Genomic DNA, 18,275 nt, shown 5'->3' on the forward strand with positions numbered 1-18,275 from the left:
TTAAATAAAAAATAAATACAATTTTTTCTTTAATTTTAATTACTAATTATAATTTCATTAGAACCTTACAGTATAGAAACTATTAAAATTTAGTTAAAACAATCCAATGTTTAAGAACTTGGTTAAGTTTTATCTAAATCGGAAACAAACAAGAGTTGTGTATGTAAATTCCACATCTCCAGTCAAAGGTTTATTTTATTTTTTTACTAAGTTCCTCTAAAATAGTATTATTTTATGTTGCTTATAGAGTATTAAAGTTACATTTAATAATTTTATTTTTCGTAACATTTTCCTGACGAAATAAGTAATTGAATACATACATATAGGTAGGTATATGTATATCTGGTAGTTTGTAAGCTTTTACATTTAATAAAACTATTGTATTTTCGTTTTATATGTTCTAAAACGTATTGAATCATCCAGAAAAGTTTTATATTTGCAGTTTGTTTTAATTTCTGCTCTGTGCCTGAACATCGCCTTTTACAGCCAACGCTTCATGGCAGCCTACTGGTGTAGTGTAGGAAAATAAAACTTTCACGAAAAGGGAAATCGTTAAATGAGCTTTAGATTATTTAACCATCTATTCTAGAGAGGGCAAAAGGTAGCTACAGAGGGGGGGCGTGAAAAATTTCTCCAATATTTGAAGTACAGGAGGGAGCTAGATAGCGGAGGGAGGGAGGAGAGGTGGGGAGGCCGGGGGTTCCCTCCTCGCCGCCCAGTCAAGGACTATTCCTCGCCCTGTCCGCATATGGTCCTCTTATAGATCGATTCCTCTCTCGTCGACCTCCAGCTCTAGTCGTCTCGTTTCCTCATGCCAGCCGCTCAGTACTCTCCGCGAGTTTGATCATGGCGGTCATGGTTGAGCAGCGGCCGTTCCGGCCCTTCAAGTCCTCCGAAGAGTACCTCTATGCTATGAAGGAGGACCTGGCAGAATGGCTTAATAATCTCTACTCCGACCTCTATATCACCGTCGAAAATTTCTGGGACCGACTAGACACCGGCGTCGCTCTCTGCAGGCACGCTAATAATGTTCGAAGTTATGCCGAAAGATACATCACTTGGCGTCAGAATGTAGGAAAATCTGAAAACAAGGATGCCATCAATGTTCTCAAGCACCCGCCGGTGAAGTGCTTCAACAGCGCAAAACAAGGTACGTTCTTCGCCCGTGATAATGTGTCGAATTTCATAGCGTGGTGCCGGCACGCTTTAGGCATTATAGATTGTTTACTTTTCGAAACGGACGATTTGATTTTGTTAAAAAACGAGAAGAACGTGATCCTGTGCCTCCTCGAGCTGGCTCGTCAGGGAACTAAGTACGGGATGCCGGCACCGATGCTCGTGTTGATGGAAAGGGAGATAGAAAAGGAAATAGCCCGAACTGAGAACGGCGAGACGGTTGATTCGACAAGCGACGAAGAGTGCGAGGTCGGTGAGGCCAAACCTCAAATAGTGACGAATGACCTAAAGAGTTTGGACGAAATGGTGCGTGTACAGGTGCAATTGTGCAAATGTCCAACTCAGTTTCAGATGGTAAGAGTGTCGGAGGGCAAGTACCGGATAGGCGATACTAAAGTGCTCATCTTCGTCCGGCTCCTGAGGAACCACGTGATGGTGCGAGTGGGTGGCGGTTGGGACACCCTGGCTCACTACTTGGACAAGCATGACCCCTGTAGATGCCGCAGCCAACACAAGTCGTCGGTCTCTGCCAAGCTGAGCGGCGTGAAGACCGGAGGACCCCAGATGGAGATAGCCCACGCTAAGGTTACCTACGAGCGGAAGGAGGCGAGGAAGGACGGGATGGCCTGGGGCGACCAGACCCACTTCCAGCCGAGGTACCTCTCCCCGACTCACTAGTGCTGTGCTGTGCCGTGCCCGTGTCAGTGCGGTGTGTGATAAGTGGTGCTAGATAATAGGATGGTTTATCGCCATTGACATTGTCCTGTACCTTGTAGATATGTTGTATTGTGATAGCGGCTGCCGGACCTTCCATTAGGACCTAACCACACCTACATTCCACCTCTCATCATAATAAAATACAAACACCTGCTTATCTGCCCCAGTATCTGTAATTGTCTATTATCTCCAGTATCTCTGCCGTAGGTTTCCATGTCACTTTAAATCGTCTTGGTTTTACATCTCATCAACAAGCCTCTTATATCTTAAAATTTCCTCAGGTAGATATGTATTTTTTATTAGTTATTTATTGATAAGTTTAGGTTAGTGATCGTTAAAGATGTTTGTTGACAGCGTTATCAGATATGTGTCAAAATTATTAAATTTCTTTCGAAATTATCAAGAGATATTTGTTAATGTTATATTTAGTATTTATATAAAGTGTTTACACTATTGTTCTTATCAGTTTCGAGTTGTTTATCTTGAAGAATAACCTTTTGTGCTTATTGGTGGTTAAATTTTATATGTATTTGTTATCTAAATTTCTTTAATACAACGGTTTATTTTGTAAAGCTTATTTTGTACTTAAATTTACTCGATATTCGTAATTAAAAATTTTATGAACTATGATTTTGTTTTTTTTTTACCTATGTTTACCCATCGTTTTTGTTGTCCATGCTTGAGTGCAGGATATCTGTTTATAAGTAAAGTTATTGCAGTTCATTTGTCTAGTCTAGTATTTTCAAACTGTATTATCAAATCATGAGTATTTTAAACGAAAAAACTATATGAACTACTGCGTCACTTAATGGATCCTTAATGAATGTATAAGAAAATTGAACGATAGAACTCCAAAACCAGCTAAAATAATTTGCAATTTTATAATAATAATAAATATTTTTTAATTAACAGTTTCGTTACTAGATTATCTTCCGATAATCAGGTACCAAAATGTTAATTAGAAAAAGGAAAATTAAAAATTTGGAAATGTGCTGAGCTGGTTTTAGAATCCTACGATTGGATTGTTAAAAATGTAATTTGCGCACAAATATATTTATATATATTTTTTCAATTTGTATAACTGAATCATGTGCTAGAGTTTATGTTATATTACTATCTGTTATTATATTGTTTTGTTTTTTATGTCGTCTCGTACTTTAAGGTATAACTTAAATATTGCCATAATTTATGATTCAATGATAATATTGCCGAAGATATCGCCATAATGTAGCAGACATGATTTGGGCTTGTCCTGTACAACTAGGAATTGTAACATACTTTTATCCAGCAAAAGATACAATGATTGATAAATTAAATAGAGAGTTAGTTTAAATCATATTTTTTATTATTAACATTTAAGCTTAAAAGCATACTTTCAATATCAATATCTAATCCACATTATTCAGGATAAATGTGAAAAAAAGTAAAAGATCTAATAATTGTAATATCTAGTACATAGAAATACATAATATTACTGCAATATATTATAACTTTAATTTATTATACTATAATTTATAATATACTATATAAGATATTATAGATTTAATATCACTATTATAAATTGAATATATTATTATGACTTTCCCTATTATAAAAAATATATTACATCTATTCTTACTAATTATTGTAAGAACTTCTTCGTATTAACCAAGTTATTGCATAAATGATTTAATTATATTATGATAGATATGATTAAATTTCTCTACAGAATTTATATATACAATTAAAGAAATCTGAAAAATAGTACTTTTTTAAATACTTTTCTTGTTTTAAATATATTAGCTGATACCTGTATGGTGTTTTTAAATAAATAAAAATTGTGACAACTTCATAAAGTACATAATTATCTATATATTATAGTTTAAAAATAAATTTTATTATTATTGTTTTATCAGAAATTATATTTGATTTTTGAGATTAAAATATACGGGGCGAGGCCTTTTCGAAATAAAGATATCGAAAAAATTATGTTTACGCATGCGTTAGCAAAAGTAGTGGATGGAATCTGATATAATCGATGTGAGACCAACGAGATAAAACACGCACAACCTCTGAAAATTTGATCAAAATTGGATTAATGTTTTGATCTATTATGCCTGAATACGAACTTGACTACATAGACAAAAAAAAAATCGTATCTTGATGTCTAAAATGTAAAATGAGGGTGAAATTCTGAGGACATGTTTGGATGAATACAACGTCGGTAGCGAGAAAACAAAATTATTGGAGTAAAATGTAGGATTAAACTGTATCAGAATCATAATTTAATTTTATAACAATGCACAATCATTTTCGAACCGTCGTTTTAACAACAATAATCGTGTTTTATAAATACAGTTTCATTAGGTTTCGTCTTTATCAATTGAAAATGATCTTTTAACGTTCGCGGAGTGCTATAAAATATAATTCTTGTAATACAAAATTCAATGATTTACTAAAGATTTTTGTATGGTGGAAAGATGTTAAAAAAGGTACGCTCCAGTTATGAGCTGTTGGTTTGATCACGTCCTCACTGAAGGCAAACAGCTCTTTTCCTAACTGTCAATGAACTTGGTTTTCTCTCTAAAAACACGTCCATCTTTACAGTTTTGTTTTTATTATTGGCAGATATCGTCTCGATAGAAGTAAGTTATGTTTAGAACATCCACAAGTTTTATATTAATACCAACTGAAATATATTACTTGCTATGTACTGGCCACGTTTAATTTTTTATGTCATTGTTCCAGAAGTGAAATCAATTTTTTTCAAAACTTTTTCATATGATAGTAAAAACATTTTGTTTTCATAAAAAAATGTTGAATTTTTCTTAAAATAAAAACATTATTTCTGTTAGTTTCAAAATATACCCAAAAGTTTGTTTTGTTTTTTAATGTCAAAAAGAGTAGCTATTTTACCAAAATTTATATTATAAAAATGTTTTTTAAACACATTAAATCAAAGTTAAAATAATTAAGGACAAAACCTTTTGGACCGCATTTATCCACTTTTTTTTCAATACATTACTGTATTAATAGAAATGTATCACAGTTTTACTATTTATTTACATTCCACATTTCTGTGAAGTTTCGGTCCTGTCTATTAGCCTTTTTCCAACATTTTTCTCTTCACCCCAGTATCATTATTGAAATATATTTTCATATACACAACTCCTAGAAGTATTTGTAACATTGTTTTTCTTTCCCAGATATTGTTTTGCTCAGGTCCTTTCTCCCCCTCTTGGGGCTTCTATATCTACAATATATAAATTAATATTACATAAAAGATTTATTTTTAAAACACATTTATTGCTATAAGAATTCAAACTAGTATGCGTCCCAAAATGTTTTTTCTTTAATCATTTTGATCGATATTTAGTAATCAAAAATGAATGCCCTAAAAAAACAAAAAAATCAGTTACAATACAGTTCTTTATAATTGTTAGTTTTTATTCAAGTTTAATTTAATCATCCTATCCTGCCTTCAGGTCAAAAATTAATTAATTGTACAGTATTGATTAATTCTATTATTAACACTATTCATAGAAGGATTAAAAAAACTTGTTGAAATAATGAAAGTATTGCGATTTAAAACAAAAATAAAATTGATGGGATCTTGAAGTTTTATATTCGGGAAGATGCTTATGTGTTCGCATTTATAACTAATTGTATAAGATAAGATTCTAAGGGCGAGTGCATAAATGGGTATTTTATCTAAATTTATTTTTTTGAAAGAGCTGCGATATATTTTAATTTGAAGTAAATCACTCTAATTACTTTAATCGCCATTGATGATAGCTCCAATAATCTTCAGAAAGGGCGTTACACGCATTACGTAATTTTCGCTTACTACCCTACGTAGGGATAAAATTAATTCTTGTACGTTTCAAAACAGATATTTCTTTAATATTCAGAATGAATTTCTTACCATATATTTCACACATGGGTCAGCGAAAGTAAAATTTGACTATTGTCATAATATAAATGAAAAAGCTAAAACATTTATTTTATCTTTTTGTTAATTATAAATTCTTTCATATTTTATATTCATCTATTGCTTATAACTATTAACAATGAAAGATGTTCTATTTTTTAAATAAACATTTAATTAAATTTAGTTTTATTTATTTTATTTCTCTGTTCGTATTGAAATGTGAAAAACTATTTACTTTCTTCCTGCCTAGAATTTAAAAGTTTGTTTGGACTCAAGGGAATATAAATTGCATAAAAACTCGGATCAAAAATTCCGTATAATTTTGAATAGAAAATATTTCTGAAATTCTTTGTCAGCTTGTTAAAAAATAAAAACAAAAGAAAGGAGAATGAAATGTGTTTTTTGAACCTTACACTTTTACAACTGTCACTGTTAAAGCAATTCGTCAAGCTGGTATTTAAGATGACTGGTTTCACTAATCTTGTCACGTTCATCATGGCATTGAATCAGAGAAGCAAGTTTAATTCTCTAGAACGAATAAATTAATTTAATTGGTTATTGCCTAAGTTGTAAATTTATTTGTTTTTCTTTATTTTGAAATGTTTATATATTAATGTATTTCTAAATAAATTTGTTGCCATAAATGTTTCACTGTGTTATTCGACAATTATGTTTTTATCCGTGAATATATTTTCTTATTCGTAAATTATTATTTTTTTCTTGGGAACCTTTTTAATTGATTATACATATTTATATATATGTAAGTGTATCTTGAATATTTAATTTGCCGATTATATCCATAAGTTATATCAATAAGCTGTATATAGTAACTCGGCAAGAGAAGTGACTCTCTTATCTTATATTGTTTTCTATTTTCCCTCCCTGGCATTGCTAACATACGGGGTGTTCGGCACCAGTGGGGTTCTACTATAGGTTTGCGCATGCCACCGCTGTCGATGAACTACTCATGTATTGTTATATATTTCTTAATTAACATATTTTAGGATATATGTACAATTTTTTTAAAAAAGCAAACGATGGTGTAGCCCATTGCGCGGCTGGGAAAAGGTGCAGCCCAGCCCACCTTACGTGGGTTTAGGTACCTTTTCCACTTCTTCCGTCCAGATTCAGATCCTGCCTCTTCCTCGAGTTCTTCCAACAATTGATCGAACACCAACTTCCACAGGACAGAGCCCTAAGGTACCCTCTCGATCCTCCTTTTCACCTTGTGGTAACTACCACCACCAAGAGTGACTCCACTAAAATGTAGCTAGCAATGACTTAACGAAAATATTTAATATTTCAGATTACATTATAAATAATGCGCAGTTATAAATTCTTTAAAACATATTAATAAGGTACAGTTTCCTACCATTAATATTTACCTAAAATTTAAAAGATCCTTTCCAAAACTTCAATTAAAGTTGGATTTTTTTGTTTTTAGTTGTTTTGTCTGAATTTTTTTTTTATAACTGTGTCACTGTTCTTGCTGAGATGCTATATCAATTATTATTTCATTAAAAAACGTTATCGTTACATAAATTCTTGGTAAGTAAATAAATTTGTAATAAAATTTAAATTGTAATTTCCAAATATCCTCTAAACAATAATCAACAAGACATTTGTTATTCAAATTAAAAGAATAAGATTTAAAAAATGTAATAGTATACCGTATTTTAAGTTGTGATACCTTGTAAGACGGAAAAAATTCGGTTTGTATACTATCATTTTTTTTAATCATTACATCATTCTCTAGATATCTATTTTCGATTATCATTTTGTAAGATGCCCTTATATGTTTCTTATTTCGAAAATTCCACCGAAATGTCTTATGAATGATGAGTTGAATTTTAATAAAGTAAAGCCTTGGACAGTGCGAATTTCGGAGGCCCTCTCCGGGTTTTGCATTGCCGAGTTTATAATGCGAAACTAATTGAAAGTAATCACTGCTTTCGAATAAATAATGAAAATAAGGTAGAATTATTTTGGAATGTGTTTTGAAATTACATTGAAACAACACTGCTCGATGCTGAGAAAAATAATTATTTACCTGCTACATTTATCAGGTGTAATTGTTTTCACTTTGAGAATAAAGCTAGAGATGTCTGGACCGTCTGTCCCCATTGCCAATATCCGACGTTATTGAATATTACAGAACTGCATCAAACATTCTAATATATTTTGTCGGGATCAAACAATGCTGCAAAGTCTTCATTCTGGCTATGACGATGGAATGGCCTTCAAATTGAAATTAGTAATAGAAAAAAACATATGGTAAAATAATATTGTACTGTAATTAATAGGTGAAATGAAAAGGAAAATTAAAGGGATGTGTGTCTATGTTATGTCTTGTAATTGATAAGTATGGTGCGTTTATAGCACCTAGTATATTTGGCAGCATTTAGTATATTTGGGTAGAATTGCTTCCTTTTTAATAAAACATTTCCCTCTCCATCAGTATGTCGGTGCTCCGGAAGAATTATAACACTACTGTAAAATTGACTTTATTGTGTTAGCGGGCTCAAAAATGGATATACTAGATTTTTTTATTTAGTATAAGTGTACTTCAAAATTCTTTCGTAAATGAATTTTTTAGTGCTATTATCTCGGCATACAAACGTCCAGTAAAGGATTTTTGAGTCTGCCAACACAATAAAGTCAATTTAACAAATTTTACTGCTGAATCACTGTTGTTCCAGGCGATGTTATGTTTGATTTTGCCATAAAAAATATAACTTCCTTTTCCCAACAATTGAGATTTTACGTATCAAGATACGTAGAATCCAGAAATCGAATTAAAAAATATTTGAAAGATAATTTAATTACCTTTCAAATGAACACAAAATCTTCCAAATTGTACCGTAATTAGCAAAGATACGAGATATTGATACTGAAGACAAAATAACCTGTATTGAGTACATTTTCCCCTTAAATAGTACTTGATTTTTTGGCAATAAGAGTTTAAAATAAAAGTTGAAAAAAAAAATTTGCCAGTAACTTTTTTATATAAATAACTTATAGGCAGAATGGTATGATAGTGAACTTGCAAATAGTCGATTGAGTGAACGTGAATCTTTCTTGATTTCTAGTAGTTTCACAATCATATTTGCTTTATTATTATACTTACGCACTTCAGGAAACTTTGAGCGACATAACAGTTTCTCTTCAACTACAACTAAGAGATTTATATCGATATCTAAGCGACCGGCGACCAATCAACAATATAATACATTCTTCATTATGCTTAAGATTGATCTTGTCAATTACTAGGTGAGGGCCCCTCTATTCATCTTGCTAATCGGCTAATCATCTTAACTAACTTAAATATCGTCGGTAGGATCAAATAGCACTTTGCTAAATAGATACGTTATATTGTCCACGTCCAACTCTAAACTTGCTCAACAGTTTTATCGTTAAAAGATCTGCAGCAATAAGAAGATTAGTTCCATTCCTCAAACTCCTTTTCAGAATTATAAACAATAAAATAATCTATCTACTGTAATATTTTATTTTATTTATAAGGTGGAATAATAAAAATTGAGTTTTAATTTGTAAAATGGGAGTTGGTCCCAATTAAAATGGGACAGAGAGTACCCTCTAGTAATAATAAATAAAGCATGAAAAAACACTTAGAAATAAAACTGGGTCATCTGAAACTTCTCAATATTTTAAGAAAATAAAACTATACTAAAAATATAATAATATATTATTTATAGATAAAAAATAAAAGATTTTATAACCGAAATAAAACGTCAAACTAGTAATCTTAAACATGACTCAATAAACTATAACTTAGACTTTTACCGCTTATAAAATAATAATGTTGTGTAAAATTTCTTTAGACTTTTATTACTATAAAATCATTTTTCATAAAAATATTTTTCCTTTAGTTTCATGTACTGTGGTTTAGATTTTTATTTTCACTCGTTTGTTCATTAAGAAATTGATTGGATAGCTGCGCCTTCACGTTCAAATGCTATTTTTCCTCGATATCAAATTTTTAACTTACCTAAGTTCAAAGCTGTTGTTAAGATAAATGAGAGCTAATTTCATGCATGGGTATATCATTTACAAAACTTTACCAGGTAATTTCTATGATCATGGTTTACGGCCAAACGCTTTTTCCCAGCTGTCGCATCAATTTCTGTTTCTTTATAAACTAATTTAATAAATTAAATTAAAAAAAGTTTGTCGAAATACATGGTATCAGTATAGCTTCCTCACAACTTCTATTTTCTTCCTTTTTATCCCCATATTTTCTTTTATGACAATGACATGCTGCTGCACGTTAGGAACCATTGTTCGTAGCAACGCTAGGTTGGGTAACGCACTTCTGTCTACTTCTACTTGCGCAAGCATTAAATATCTGGAAGATCAAAAATTTCCATGGCCTTTAGTGCAACCGGAAAAAAAAAACCTAACGTTTAAGTTTTATAATTAGTGATTATAAAGAATATTCAAGATGGAAAATATTAGTTAAATGGAATATGGTCCGGGTGCTGTCAAATTTACGAAGCCCTGCAACGTGGGGCGAAACGTTGGCTCAAATAAAAATAGTACAAAATATTACTACTCGATTTTAATTTGACCGCACCCAGATCATATTCCATTTATTAATTCACACAGTCAATCAGGAATCTTCCAGAAAATATTAGTTGGTTGAAACTATGCTCGTTTGATACACACCCGCCGAAAATGGCAACAACCCAATGTCGACGAATAAGGCAACAATTAGATGGTTCGAAAATGACAGGTAGTTCCAACTTAAAAATTGATTCGGCCTTCCAGCAATTCATAGTTCTCCGAGGAAAAGCACTCAAATGTCATGGCTTCTCACTGGTACCTACTGTTATGATATTTTGTTAAATTTATTCATGTTTTCACATACGACCTTTGTATAATTATGCAACGATGAAGCGACAATTATAATCAAATAATTACCAGTTGATGGCATTGCATGGATGAAATGAAGATGACAAGCATATAATTAAATATATTTATAGGGTTTAAAATAACAATCAAATGTTAAATTTAATGAACACTTGTGCATATCAAATTTTACTAAATGCTAATTCTAATGTAGCGGGCGGGGCGAGGGAATACATATACTTATGTTATATTTATACACTACAGATGTTCACCTCTATAATTTCGAAAACTTGATTTCATTTTTGCTGGGTCATAATTGACCCAGTGATCTCGTTTTGGCTTGTGGGGTATCCTTTGGTGATATTGTTAATTTTCTAACCTTTTCCATTTGGATGGAGTACTTTATAGCTGCTCTCGAAAAAAAAACGTAGGATTTAAGAATGAATTGACACCCCCTTTTTTTGGAAAGCATTTTCGAAAATGTGAGAAAAAATTAGGCTGGTCTTAGCTATGGTTAATGAGGAATTTTGTGAACTGAAGTCGACTTTGTGACCTCTTCCAGATTTTCTCCAACGCACTCTAGAATTTTCAATGATGGATTTTTATTGATAATTTAATTTTAAAACAATTTTATATGGGTGGCTTTTTTTGATCCCACACGTCCAAACGACATGTATGAAATTTTTGTTTACGATTTTGACGTTTGCGGGTAAGCGATGCAGGAAATCAAACAAACATAAAATCTCAAGTTTCCATATCAAAATTTGTCATCACCATGAATTTATGGCAGGAATTTTTGTATTCTTGGCCCTATATTTCAGTATCCTTCGTATTCTAGAAGTTATGAAACTGACTTAAAAAGTGCCTGCTCCCTCCTCCAACCGATGACCTTCGGAGCAGTGAAAAAGTCTATTATTTTCGAAGAAAAGAAAAATAAATTATTGAAGCGGCACATTCTTTGATTATATACCTCATTTCACTATTACCACAAAATTTTTAATTTACATGAATAAGGTTTTTGAAAGATGAAGTTTAGACACATAAAAATCAGTGCCTCAAATAGCAAGTTGCATTCGTAAAAATAGACATATATGTTCCTCCTTCTAATGTGATTATAATGTAGGTAAAAAGAGAATACGGGGTATGACAGTTTCTTCAACTGAACTATGCCACAAATACTCCATTTCCACAATCCTCGCCTTTCTTTAAATATTAGATAGTTCGTTGAATTTTAGTGAAGTAAACTAAGATTTTCTGAGCAGGAAGCTTTGAGACAATATCAAAGCTCCTCTACTTTTTCAAAGAGGTCAAAGTTCATTATGATTTACAACATAGCGGAGATAACTAGCGTTACATAAACATTAAATGTCGCGGCACGAAACAAATTTAAATCAGATCTTGGCCAGCAGATTGTGTATAAGTGCCCCACGGCGATGTATTATTCATGTCTTTTTCTTTTCGGCTGCTCTCAGTTTGAAATAATCTCTTCAACAAGCTTGGGTATTTATAAAAGTGTGTCATAACGAAAATATGACAGGCTGCGTCTTTAAGAGAAAGGGGATAAGTCAAGATATGGTATATCCAGGCTCACTTTAAAATGAGGTATGGAAAATATTAATATGATTTTTAGAACTATAAAGAAATTATAGGGGATATAATTTTAAAACTGATTTAAAAAATCACATTTAAAACTATATCTTGTATAATATTTTTCAAAAATGTCTCTACTCCAATGAGACGATCATTTTAACACCCTGGTCGGTCGCCATCCCATCTGCAATAATTATAGATTATTACTAGTTTAAATCAGTAGTTAAAAAAAACTTTAATTTAAAACTAGACAGTAAAACATAATTCAAAACATATCTTAAACATGAATATTGCACACGATAATCCTTCATTTCTTACCCCTAACAACTCCCGAATTTCCTTTTTCCTCCTTATGTTCTGTCCATTGCAAGAAATGCCTAGTTTCATTTCGAAATTCTCGGAAAAAATAAGAGTTGATGTCAACACTTTGTGTTTGTGTTTCCATCCGGACCCTCACTCACATATAGATATATATTGCCCTCATGGAAGTTCGAATTACCTGTCGTTTTCGAAATAAATAAATTTTGCCTTATTGGCCATAATAATAAAATTCGTTGGTATTGGGTTGTTACCATTTATGAGGGTAGGTATTGTTTCAATTCATTCTGTTACTACAGCCGTGAGTCGACCCTGTGGGTTGGAGAACCCTCTTAGAGGTACCTCTATAAAATGGGGGGAAAACTTGTTGGTTGAAGGTGATTATAAATAAATCACCTCCTTGCACAATCCTTGTTCAAGAAACAACACTTCCTTAAAAATTCCTGTCCTATGATCCTTCCTGGGTTAAAGTGATACAGGTTTCCATCTAACATTTTCTGTCTAGAATATTCTCTATATTCATTGATTATAAAACCTTAACACTAAATGTCCATTGACACTACAGACCATGAAAATCTTTGGTCAAAGATATCTAGAAGTGAGTTTCCTATCTTAATTTTTGGTAGACCATATTACTTGAGTAACTATAATAATTGCATAAATTATTTTGTTTAAAGATTTAAAAAATCACAATGAACGTTGTAGTTATAAAAACTATTGTGATTTGAGTGGTAAAAGAGGTCTTATACTACACAATTTTATTGGTGACTATTGATCTTTCATCTCTGATGTACAGCTCAAATTTATTAAATGAAATTCATTATTCCACAATATGTAATTGGTCAATTAAAAGCAATCGATCAGTCTGTCAATCTTTCACAATCTACTAGTACCGAAAATTTCATTTTTAATTACAAAGGGAAAAAGAAAAGCAAATTCTCTGCTTAGAAAAGAAAAAACATTTTGTCATTTAATTAATTACTTAATATTTTAGAATATTAGTAACAAAAAAAAATATTTTCCAGCCAGCTCAATAGTCCAAATGATTTAATTTAGATGTAACATTTAAATTTTTTTTTTCCATAGAAGAACGTTCCTTCAGTCTATATTGTTCCCTCAAATTTTAGGTTTTTCAGACTTTTGTGTAAAACACTGTTGAAGTAAATCACACACTGTTAAGCTACATAGCAACTAAAACTGGCAGAAACAAAGCTTTGAAAACACAGGGAACATTACCAAGAAAAAAAAAATAAAAATATTACAAAGTTTAATTGATAAATAATAATTGTAGCCTATTTTATTCATTTAATAAGAACAAAATAGTCAATATTAAATGGTTCCTTTAATAATTGATATTATAGTTTTTTTTCTTATTTCAGGTACTGAAAAATGGCTGGTTAGCGACAATTTCACCCTTGCAGATATTGATCTTGCTATCTTATTAGAAAGGTTGTATGTGCTTGGTCTTGAACAACGTTTCTGGCAGAATAGACCAAATATAACGAAGTACTTTAACAGAATGAAACAGAGGGATTCATTCAAGAAAAGTATCCCTTCAGCTTTCTTTCACATAAAAACACTCCTGGAGGGAATTCCAAACTTTTTATTGTCACTAATGTAGGGTTCTATGAAAGAATTATTCTTTCCAGCCATCAAATACTCAGCATTAATCAAATTTGTTACTAAAAGCATGATGTAAGTGATATTTTATTGGTGCGCCATAACAAACTGATATTCAAATGATATATATTTCTCTGTAGTTTACCTTTTTTAAATTTTTTCTTATTTTTATTTTTAACATTCCAAAGTTATGGGGAGCTGGTTACTTTTAAATGTAAGTAATGCAACATATCTTTTATTTATCTACAAATGAACTTATTGGTGATGTAAGCATTGAAAATGTTTTACTTCATTGGTTTTTGAAGCTCTCTAAAGTATCATAAGTGCAATATTCTTTCTTCTATTAAATTTGTTTATTTCTCTTTATGAAATTATTAATATTTTAAGAATTACAATTCTATAAAAATATAATGTCACATGTATTATTAATTACGACTTATTAAAGTTCTTAATGAGTATTTTTATAATCCAAATGGTGTTGGTTTAATAATTTTAGTATTAATAATTTGTATTTTTATATTGAATGTTTCTTAAATAAATTAATGCATTTATACAAATCTATTGTTAATGTTAAATTTAAAAATTTTATTCAATATAAGAAATTTTTCTATCAGAATGTCAATTACATAAATAAATGAATAAAGATTATATTCTTTGTAATAGTTTGTTTAATGTTAACTGGAGATTTAATATAATGAAAAGATGGTGGAGGGAGAGGGGTTGTGGTCAGTGGAGTAAAGAACACAAATTGTGAAATTTATTTTATTTGTGCTGATTGTTTCGCCTAAAATTCCTATTTTTGTATTGAGACCTAATGAAAGCCTGAACATCAGGTCAAACAAAATAAGTTTCACTTCTTTGAATTCTACCTTCCAGATACTGCACAATCCAACCTTCTTTCTATATATACTTTATAACATTTGAACTCTTTAATCATAAGTAAATAGTCCTCTTCCTTTCTTTTTTCTGGTAACGCTAGTGTCAATAATGATAGGCAAGGTAAGCATTGAATTGACTAATTTTTTATACTTGTCCAGCCTCCTTACAAAAATAATAAATAAATAAAACTTTCATATCACTACTTTGCATGAGTAATGACATGTATGACAAAAAAAAGTGTTTATTATGTATGATCTTCTATGAATTTTACCCATTATATACTCTAATTATATTATTGTATCTGCTATATTCTTTCTGGAGACTGAGGCTAATTTGTAAAATACCTGTAATTTCAGATCTGTGTTTAAATCAAGAACATCTTCTAAGAAAATTTTTTTTTTTAAACTCCAATCAAATGTAGCTGCTCAGAATTGAAAAAAAAAAATTACAAATTTGAAGAATGGTATAGAGGAAGCCAATAGAATAAATTTTGATTTATTAATATTATATTATTACTTTAATTATTGTTTAAAACATTAAATGCAATAAAATTTACCACTGACTAGAGGTTTAGGAAAGGCCCATCAAATGATTAAATAACAATATCAACTGAGAATCATATCAGGATGGTACTAGGAGTGACAAGGATTCTGTCTCTTGAAGCAGTCCCCGACCATCTTTTCCATAATTTGAAATAATACGGTCCATCATTAATATATTTTAATTAATTTTTGCTTATGTGTGGGTGCTAGCTGAAAGGTTTAAACAGGTAAATGCACAATAAACATGACTAAAGAGTGATGGTGAGCTGCACTTGGCTCAATGTAAGGCTTAGTGGTTAGTATACTTCAATATGTTGGGAACCACTGATACATGCAGTGTAAAACATTGATAGCTGGATTAATTAGAAAGTCTGGCCTGTATTTTAATACAGGTGGCAAATTATGTGGAGCAAGCAACTATGAATGAACAATGTAATGAGCAGGTTTAAAAATAAGCAGTTATGTGATTTTTGAGCTTGATCAAACTAACATGCCATAATCCATCAAAAGCTTTTACCACATTCAGAAATTCAACAACTACATATGTGTGGGGAAAATAAAGATCTGCATGGAGAACAACATGTAAACGTATCTGATAAATCCTTCAGCTCTGATTTTATGGGAGATTTACATCAGATCTCAACTACCTAACATAAAAAAAACATATTTCGAATTATATCTGAGTGTTAATCCATATCTGTGTTAACAACATTGTACAAACTACAAAAAGAAGCTAGAGGGGTATGTGATTCTTTGTCTAAAATGAATAAAAATCTGAAACTGAGCTAAATAAGTAATTTTAAAATGGCTGATGATTTGGCTAAAAATGTAGTGTTCTTTCAAACTTGAACTTTTATTTATTTTATTTTTTTATGTATTCATTTATAATACATCTGCAACTACAGTTCATGCACCAAACTAACTTAATGGTTTTAAATGAAAAAACAAAACTGATTCTAAAAAACATAATTCAATATTAATTTTGAAAATGGTTACAGATATTCCAAAATCAGATTCAATCCTTCACAAGCTCCTAACTACTTATTAGCAACTAGCCTTATCTGATTCAAATGCATGAGGGAGTCAGGTAGGAATGGTGACTTAAAACGATAATCAGAAAGGGCTTAAATAGAATAGAAAGGCGATTAAAATTAAGCAAATATATTTTAAATATCATTTTTTTAAAGTGAACATTAGAATATTAATTTTATTTTTAAAAACAGGAGTGGTGATTACTGTAGACCACAGGTTCCTCATGGGTGAAGGCTCTTGAGGGTTGGGAGTAGTAAAACATTTGAGCAAACCATGCTGAAATTCTTACTTGAGAAGCTGCTGAGGATTCTCATTATCTGAATGGATAGCTTGATCCTCCATTCGGGGCTGGTAACTGCTACTACATGTTATTGGAAAATATATAAAGCAGGTCACTGAACTATTCATGGGCTATCCCCGGTATCATTGTGCTTAGTCAGACATGTTGTCTTGGACAACTAGCAGAGTGAGAGAGAGAAATGCAGCATTGAAGAGAATTGGCTTATAGATCTATACAGGATTAGCTAAATCCGTGAGCAGTTCAGAGATTGTACTGTGGCCCACACTAAGCTCAAGCTATGGCTGGAAGCTATCATGAGCACCAAGAGATGACACTATCTCATCCATTTTGAAAATTCCGATGCTTAGTCTTATGCTTGAGATGTTTCACTACTTTTGAAATCAACATTATTAATCTGCTTAACATAAAATATTTAATAACTAGTTCCATAGAAATTATTTTGGTTTAAAAACACTATTCTATGTGTAGGATGAAAAATTTGACCTGGATCAAACAAGCAAAATTTACCTCAATGTTCATGTACTACTTTTTCTTCCTGAATTAAAAAAATATAACTAATTTCAAATATAGGACATTTAGGTAAAATAATTTTCTTCCTATGCTATATAAAAGAAATTAGAGATTTTTTAAATCAATGCTGATACTAGTATAAAATGAAATCATTTGTTTAAACTATAAAGTTGCAATAAAATAAAATAAGTACTTCGACCACTATGGTCAAGAAGAGTGTAGCTGCATAAATTTTTGGAGAAACATTTAGGGAAATAACTTTTAAAACTAAGGAAAAATTAAGGAATTATGTAATTGTTAAGTTTATAGAAAATCAACTGCAAGAATCAATTCTAATTAAAAAGGACAGAGAATACAAAAAAAGAGAAAGATCTAATGATATCAAATCTTCATCATAAGATAAGTGATGGTAAAGATATAAGAGTACAAAAACTGTTCATTGTTTATTCTTATATTTCAGTATAAGAAGAGATGAAATGATAGGTTATCAAAAATATATTACCAATTACTGCAATTAAATTAACTACAATAATGCTCCGTTCAACAACTGGTCTAGTTTCAGCAACAGAGAATCTTCTATGATTGGCAAATTTAATTTTTTTCTTTTTTAACTGCTAACAAAGAAGAACAAATTTATAAAAACAATAACCAATATAGATCAGCCATTCTTTTGTTAAGAACGTTTACTAGGACTACATAGGGACTGAGCCTGGAAAAAAATACTGATCATAGAATATACAGAATATCTGAAACTTTAATTTTCAGATATTCTGTATATTCAGTTTCCACAATAACCCCTTCAAGAAATGTT

General features: G+C 31.0%; 2 protein-coding genes and 1 long non-coding RNA gene across 4 annotated transcripts in view; 2 read left to right on the top strand and 1 right to left on the bottom strand.

The window, feature by feature from the left end:
• The window catches only part of LOC106677641 (ganglioside-induced differentiation-associated protein 1), a 138,061-nt gene extending 123,557 nt beyond the window's left edge, over positions 1-14,504 (top strand). For both annotated transcript variants that reach the window (XM_014415678.3, XM_014415679.3), the window contains exon 6: positions 13,960-14,504. In XM_014415678.3, the coding sequence (XP_014271164.1) occupies positions 13,960-14,201 (242 nt within the window). In that variant the 3' untranslated portion in view covers positions 14,202-14,504. The remainder of the gene's footprint in view (positions 1-13,959) is intronic.
• LOC106677644 (GAS2-like protein pickled eggs) lies at positions 706-2,523 on the top strand. Its single transcript, XM_014415692.3, has one exon. The coding sequence runs from the start codon at positions 847-849 to the stop codon at positions 1,852-1,854; it is 1,008 nt and encodes a 335-aa protein (XP_014271178.1). The 5' UTR covers positions 706-846; the 3' UTR covers positions 1,855-2,523.
• LOC136796262 (uncharacterized) lies at positions 5,182-8,049 on the bottom strand. Its single transcript, XR_010843947.1, has 3 exons — positions 7,854-8,049; positions 6,217-6,331; positions 5,182-5,266 (listed from the first exon to the last, which is right to left on the bottom strand). It is a non-coding gene; the product is annotated as an uncharacterized lncRNA (long non-coding RNA).
• Positions 14,505-18,275: the final 3,771 nt, after the last annotated feature.

Source organism: Halyomorpha halys, unplaced genomic scaffold, assembly GCF_000696795.3.
Source record: "Halyomorpha halys isolate HHAL.00 unplaced genomic scaffold, Hhal_1.1 Scaffold106.1, whole genome shotgun sequence".
Classification (NCBI taxonomy): Eukaryota; Metazoa; Arthropoda; class Insecta; order Hemiptera; family Pentatomidae; genus Halyomorpha; species Halyomorpha halys.

Excerpts from the sequence above, each read along its gene's own strand:
- LOC106677644 (XM_014415692.3), top strand. The coding sequence starts at position 847 with ATGGCGGTCATGGTTGAGCAGCGGCCGTTCCGGCCCTTCAAGTCCTCC.